This window comes from Vicia villosa, unplaced genomic scaffold (genome assembly GCF_029867415.1).
Source record: "Vicia villosa cultivar HV-30 ecotype Madison, WI unplaced genomic scaffold, Vvil1.0 ctg.001067F_1_1, whole genome shotgun sequence".
NCBI lineage: Eukaryota > Viridiplantae > Streptophyta > Magnoliopsida > Fabales > Fabaceae > Vicia > Vicia villosa.
Genome location: NW_026705469.1, coordinates 194167 through 202100, shown reverse-complemented (window position 1 = coordinate 202100; position 7934 = coordinate 194167). Strand labels below are relative to the sequence as shown.

At 24.7% G+C, this 7934-nt stretch overlaps 1 protein-coding gene across 1 annotated transcript; it reads right to left on the bottom strand.

The window, feature by feature from the left end:
• Positions 1 to 2600: 2600 nt before the first annotated feature.
• On the bottom strand, positions 2601 to 3488 carry LOC131633058 (aspartic proteinase CDR1-like). Its single transcript, XM_058903769.1, has one exon. The coding sequence runs from the start codon at positions 3486 to 3488 to the stop codon at positions 2601 to 2603; it is 888 nt and encodes a 295-aa protein (XP_058759752.1).
• Positions 3489 to 7934: the final 4446 nt, after the last annotated feature.

Sequence of the window (7934 nt, the reverse complement as noted above, 5' to 3'; positions counted from 1 at the left end):
TCATGTCTAAACGTTTGTTGAGGTTTCTACATTATGGTTTAATCGAAGATTTCTCAATCTATTAAACAATACAGTAGCATTAAGATTCAATACTTTAGAGTGAATATTAAACCTAAATATATGTTTAGCATTTAGAGTTTAATAGATGTTATATTGGATCAAGATTAAAAGTGTATTTGTCAATATCAATTCAATCCATGAAATAAAAGGTAAGACGAAGATAACAATAATAATGATTCAAACATAAATTGCATATAATGCCATGATCAAAGTAAATACATATTGTTTCAGTGAACTACGACCAATCCCAACAAGAGAGGGATTTAGCTACTCATGGTATCTTGATGAACAATAGAAGAATTGAGTTGAAACGACATCAACGACGATTTCCCGAATCTTGATGCGTATCCAGCTCCCTCTCCCTAAAAACCTCTTATATTCCTATTCTACTGCTATTACAAATGATATTTTATCACAAAAAGTGAATGAATGCTTTTGAGCTGAGTTTCTGTCCTATTTATAGCAGTTCTGGCCGCCTGAGTTCGCTACGCGAACTATACTTCGCTAAGCGAAGTCTTTGTTTCTTCTCCATTAAGTTTTTCATTCAAACCGCCTCCAGGAATCCACCAAAGTTTGCTACGCGAAGTGAGGTTCGCTTAGCGAACTACCTTTCTTCAGCTCTAAGTCTTTCAAAATATCTTTCAGAAACCGCCAACGTTCACTATGAGAAATATGATTCACTTAGAGAATCGAGCCTTTGATGTACATTCGCCTCGCGAATTGTCTGTTGTCTGGATTTTGCCTTTGACTTTACTGGTGTTCGCAACGCAAACTCTCTGATTGCTGGTTTTTGCTTTAAGGTTGTTTCTTACACAAATGTAAATCAAACAAGTGAACTTGCACAATAATAATTTTATTAAATAATTGAGGTTTTTATGTTATAAACTCGTCATTTTTAAGTAAAATAAATACTAGTAGGACCTTTTAACATGAATTAAGCATTTATCATCTACTAATATTGATGTTTCTTAAAAATTTATTTTTTGTCAATAGCATTCTTCTAAATATTATTATAAACTCTAATATTAAGGAAATGAAGTTTTATTAAAAAAATTTAATTGACATGCATTGATAGTATCAATATATTGGAAAAGTTTTCTTTCAACAATATTTAACATTGTTGTGAGTTTAGGACTGAGATCGAACTCATGATTTTTGATAAAATGGGAAGAGATCCCTTATCATCTCATCCAATTGTAATTAAATTTATATTTGAATGATTATGAAATCTTGATGGTATAATATTTCTTTACAATAACTCTGCATATTTAATTTTCTTTATATTGTAACTAAGTGTCAATTATATTATAATCAATAGTGAGTTATACTAGTAAAAGATATAAATGCATAACAATTGAAAGATAAATGTTATGTTGTCCAAGTAATTGAAAGTTAAGTATTAATATGAATTTACGATATAAAATGAACAATTAATACATCAGTTATGTTTTATAATAATAATAATAATAATAATAATAATATTTATAATAATAATAATAATAATAATAATAATAATAATAATAATAATAATAATAATAATAATAATAAAGAGTAAATAATGAGATTAATAACATTTTTGGATAAATATTTGGATAACATTGGAATTTGGGTAAATGTGAAAAGAACAAGAGTGAAAAGTGAGGACTCTAGAAGATACCACATAGGAATATGAGTGATGTGGTAAAAATGATGTTATGTGGCAAAAATGATGTTATGTGAAAAATATATTGAGAGTATGTTTTAATATACTCCCTCTATCTCAAATTATAAGAAAAAATTATTTTTTTTATTCATTGAATAATTAATGTCTATAATGAATTTCTCTTATAATTTGAGATGGACGAAATATATAATAAATATTATGAGGTTATATTTTAATTTTTGTATAAAAAATAACTTAAAAAATAGTCGTTTAGGATCGAGTAGCCCGAAATCCAAAATTTTTTGTTTATAATTTGTAATTTTTGAATACATATTACAACCAAGATTTTATGCCCGACGCTAAAAATGTCGAGTCACGTCAGGGTCAATCCGTTAAGGAGTAGGTATTGCGTGAAGCCCAAAAATATTTATTTATAATTAGTAGTTATTGAATCCATACTACAACCAAGACTTTTCGGCCCGACGCTAAAAATGTCGAGTCTCGTTGGATTGGGTAGCCAATTTTGGCACCTCTAGTTACAGCATTGTAATGACTGATTATTAATAAACAAGTCTCAAAATAAATTTTTTTGAAAAAAGACAATCACCTGTTAAAGAGATATAAAAAAAATACAAATTTATTATCCATTTATCAAGTATGTTTGGTAACAAGTATCTACACTCAGAGCCGTCTCAAACTTTGGAGAGGCCCTGTGTAAGAAGTTGAAGTTATCTTCAATTGAATCGAGAATTTTTTTAAAGGGCCCTATTTTAGCGTAAATTAGCAGTGAAATATATAATCTGAGGCCTTTTTTCCATAACTTAAACATGAAAAAGTGTGAGGCCCTGTGCTGTAGGTCTCCTTGCACGCCCTCAAAGACGGCCCTGTCTACACTTATTTAATATTTAGTACAATCAGTTGGTTTGAAGGAGACAATATTTTTTTTGAGATCATAACCAATCAAATGGTTTGTTTGTCCCAAGCTTCCAAATATGCCTAATCCATCATCATGTGGCCGAAAAACAAAACATTCAATTCCCTTGAGAATAGTATTAAAGACGCCTTTTGGATCTAACTTAACATCTGCGCCACTAAAATGTGCAGTTATTACAGGAAAATTTTGTTTTTTAGAAGTGGTATTATAACAAAGGCTAAACGAATCTGTTGGATCTGGAAAGGGCTTTAGCTTAACCATTTTTTTAACGGTAGATTCCAGCTTATGAAAAACACGACGTGGGAGGCGAGATACAGATGTACCAGAGTCAATTATGATGTTATTTGTAGAAGCATTTGTTCCTTCACGTTTAAACCCTTTGTACTTGATTCTCTTTTTTCCCACACTGAATGCCTTCAAAGTTAGATAGTAATAGTCTTTTTGCTGGTTTCCAAAAATTTTGACCATAGGAGTTGAAACAACTTTACCACCAGACACAACGGCAGCATCTCCAAAGTTGAGCTTGCTAGATAAATTAGAAATATTGTAAAACTCATTTACAATTAAACAATAAGAAAATTTATCATCAGTTAAAGATCCTAATTGCTTTATAATTGACGTGGGCCCTTTTCCAAGGCCAACAATACCCGAACTTTTACCGTTATACTCAAAACCTTGCGTATTGGTGTGTCCACATCCTATCACAATTTTAGGAAATGAGACAATAGACCCTGAGGTTGATTCCAATGTAAGAGTCTCCATGATAAGATCTCCATGTGTCTTTGTTCCATGACCATAATCTAATGTATATTCACATTTATCTCGACCATAAGAACAAGAAGCATATGCCATAGTTTTGCATGATCGTGAAGAGCAAGGAATATTTTGGTAACTCGAAGATTTTGAAGGATTGAAAATAGGAGAGGTTTGGTTGTAACATATATTACAAGGTTTGCATTGATGCCAAATTAAGTTACTACCTGTATCTAAAAAAGCGTAAACTTTAAATGGAGGGGTACCAATAGAATAACTCATGAGATATTGACCGACATATTCATAAGGTAAAGAAAACTCAAATTTATTTTTTGTCGGAGAAAATTCTTGGTTGATATAATTGGCACGATGGATAGAACGTTGGACTTCATTGAAAACTTTTTGAATATATTTCAGTTTGTGTAGAGTTGTAGAATGGTGACTTAAAAGAATCGCGATGAATAAGTTCAAAGGTGAAATCATTGTTAATATATGAGAAGTAGTTTTTAAACAATACAGACAAAGTAAAATAAGGGTAAAATATGATATTGTTTTCAAAATTGGAGCGAAAACTTATTGAACCAAGTTATATTATTTCACTGCTATTTATAAAATGGGATTCAGAGATGTAAAGATAAGAACAACGAAAACTAGAATATGAAAATCCGTCCATATTTGCTCAATCACTTGTTTACTACTTTTTTTTAGTGAAATATTATATATGTTAGATGTTACACCTTTTTTCAAGGTTTGATTTGGTTTTATTAAAAAACATATTTGATTTCACTTTCTTAAAAAAAAAGATTTGATCTGACTTTTTTCGTTTGCAACATATATGATTATGATTATTATAGACTATTCAATGGAAACAAATTTAAATATTGAGGGCATATAATGAGAATGTCTTTTTTTTAATATGAGAATGTGAGAATGAATCTGAACCATTATATTTTAAAATAAATAGTAAAAATTACATATATATATATATATATATATATATATATATATATATATATATATATATATATATATATATATATATATAATTATATATAATTTTTACCTAAAATAAAATAAATCAAGTATAAACAAATCATTTGTTCAATGAAATCATTATATCTTGGAAAATACTTTTTAAAATTACCTAAAAAAGTGATATACATTCAATGCATCATTCTAATTTTGATATATATAAAGAATAATATGGAAACAATGAGATATTATCAATTTTAAAATGTTGCATTCAATGAAAATATATTAATACTTTCGCTTATCTTATTTATAAGAAAATATTTAATTTTGAAATCATTATATATTTATTTAGCATATAAAGAATAAAATGGAAACAATAAGATATTGTCAATTTTAAAATGTTGCATTGAATGAAAATATATTAATACTTTCACTTATGTTATTTATAAAAAAAATATTTAATTTCAATTGATTAAATAATTATTGTATTTGGTCTATATAGTGTCCAGATACACTATTTATTTTATGAATTTAAAAATAACTTTTTTCTTATAAATAGGATTAGAGAGAGTATTTGGTAAACACAAAAGTCAAATCAATTTTTTAAAATAAATTCAAACAAAATTTTTAAAATTGGTATATTAGATAAATATATAATTTTTTACTATAATGATTATGTGGTTAAAAAAAATCTCTATTTTAAATTTCTCTCGTGTCCCTTGTTTTTTATCTTTTCATTTTCATCATATAAATCATATAAAGAGTTGTGAAACAAGAGGACGACTCAAGTTAGAACACTTGGATATTGTAAGAAATAAGAACAATTAATCATTTCCAATAAATTTTGATTTAGTAAAATTAATGGATTAGATTGAAATTTCATTTTATAATCCTCTTTAATAGTCATTACCAAAATCAATTCATATTATATTTTAAGAAACAAAATATTTGATTTTTTTCAAAATAACAATAATCAATTAAAAATAATTTATATATATATATATATATATATATATATATATGATATTTATAATTTTAGTAATAAAAATTAAATATTTATTATCGTTGTATTCAAAATATTAAATATATAACAATCTCATTTGTTGCCTATTGAAAAAATTATGATTATAATAACTAAATACTACAAATATATTTATTAATACTAATATACTAGTAGTTTAAAATAACAATAATGCATATTTATATAGTTTTTTAATGAAAGAGTAACATATAAAATATATTAGCATTATAATTTGATGAATTTAATGGTGTCTTTTGTTATTTAAAATTTAATATATAAATGTTTATTATCATTGTATTAAAAATTATACACATTGTATATTAATCAATACAATATTCAAAACTAACATATATAAATTATTTTTAATCAATTATTATTATTTTCAAAAATAACTAATATTTTATTTCTTAAGTAATAATAATCTATTAAAAAAAATATTTCAATCTTAAATTTTTCACTTCTAATATAATATAAATATATCAGATTTATTTAAAACATAACTATTAATATAATTAAATATCAATTAAAACTCCTAGTAAAATCATATTAATAAACACATTTGTTGTATTTAGTCATTATAATATATATTCTATAGGCAACAAATATTGTTATATATTAACATTTAAAATTAATTAATAATTATATATTTTTTAATACAGAAACTATAGACATAAATGCTTTTGAATAATATATAATTATATTAATTGTTTTTATATAAATACAACATATGAATATTTTAATTTTATTAATAATTTTGATTCCTATATGATTATATTAATGATTTTGATTAATATATGATAATTATGAATTTTGAATACAACGATAATAAATATTTAATTTTTATTAATTAAATTACGAATATTATATGTATAAATTATTTTTAATTAATTATTTTTATTTTTAAAAAGTATTAAATATTTTGTTTCTTAAAATATAATGTGAATTGATTTTGCTGATGACTATGGAATGAGATTTCGATCTAATCCATTAATTTTACTCAATCAAAAGTTAATGGGCAAGATTAAGTGTTCTCACTTGAGTCGTCCCCGTGAAACAATATGTTGGAAAAATATATTTTTTCACTTAATTCTCTATAATAACGTTACGATTTTTATATTATAATTTTTTGGGTTAAATATGATTTTCTTTCTATAAATAAACCACCATTCAATTTAAATATTAATATCTAAAAAAAATTCCTTCTCAATGGATTATCCTTTTTATGTATGCAATTTTAAAACCTGCTATTTCTAAAATTTTAAAAAATATTTAATTATATTTTAATTTTTAATTTTTTGAATAATTTTTTATACATATTTAAAATACTGTAAAATATTTATTTGCCTAAAGAATTATAGGGGTAGAGGTTGGAAAAGTGCAGTGTTCAAATGTGCTGCTGCGGAAACGGTTTACCGTACGTGGAAGTATAGAAATGCTAAGGTCTTCGGAAAGGAAAGACACAGTAACAACATAGTAAAAGATATTATAGATGGCCTTTTGTATAGAATGTGGAACAATAGAAAAGTTCGAAAACATATAGATCGAGAATGATCGCCTTGTATAAATAGTTTTTTGAATTAATGTATCTTTTGATTAAAAAAAATATATTTATTTACCAAAATTTAAATTTTTTTAAAATGAGAAGAATTAAATATGAAAAATTTTCAAATTTCAAAAGATAATGACAAAAGTAACATAAATTTCGACTTAAAAATCAAATTTTGAGTTTTTTTTAATGAATTTTTTTAAAACGTTCTAAACATGTCTGCAAATTAATTATTCCAAAATACACATTAATTTAAGAATAGGGATTAAAACTACGTGTATAATAATTTTTTAGGCACCAAAATATGTCATTTACTTTTATAGGGACTAAAAACAAAATTTAATTTTTATAGAGATAAAAAATATATTTACTCTTTTTTTTCTTACTTCCTTTATCCAATCCATTGAAAGACTTTCCCAAATTAAAATTCTATCTTATATTAAATGTTATTTAAACTCTTTTTATGGAGAAAATATAATATGTGATTCAAAATTAAGAAAAAACAATAAAATAGTTAAATAGTAATTGTTTAAATAAGTGTAATTAAATAAGGAATGAAAAGATAGAAAGAAAAAAAAAAGGAAAAATCTAAAAAAATGTATACATTTTTTTATCATTCAAATTATTATAGTAAAGAAAAGTAAACTCACATAATATATTTAGTTTAATTTTTTTAGGATGAAAGTATGTAATCAAATCGGTTTGCACCGGTTTTTGATCAAAAAAGGTTTGAATCGATGATATTTTTATTGGTTTTGTTCAAATAAAGTGTAAACAAAGATGAAAAGGGTTCGACCCATAATTGTTTTTTGGGTTAGTGATGGGTGAAAGAAAAGATATAGAGTATAATTATTTCTATTAGTTTAGTTCATCGGTTTGGCGGTTCCTAAAAACTAAAATAGAGAACCAAACTAAACTACATTGGTTTTTATTAGTTTGTTTCGAATTTTGAAACAAACCCAAAAAAATCGATTTTATTTCATTTTGATTTGGTTTGAATTATTGT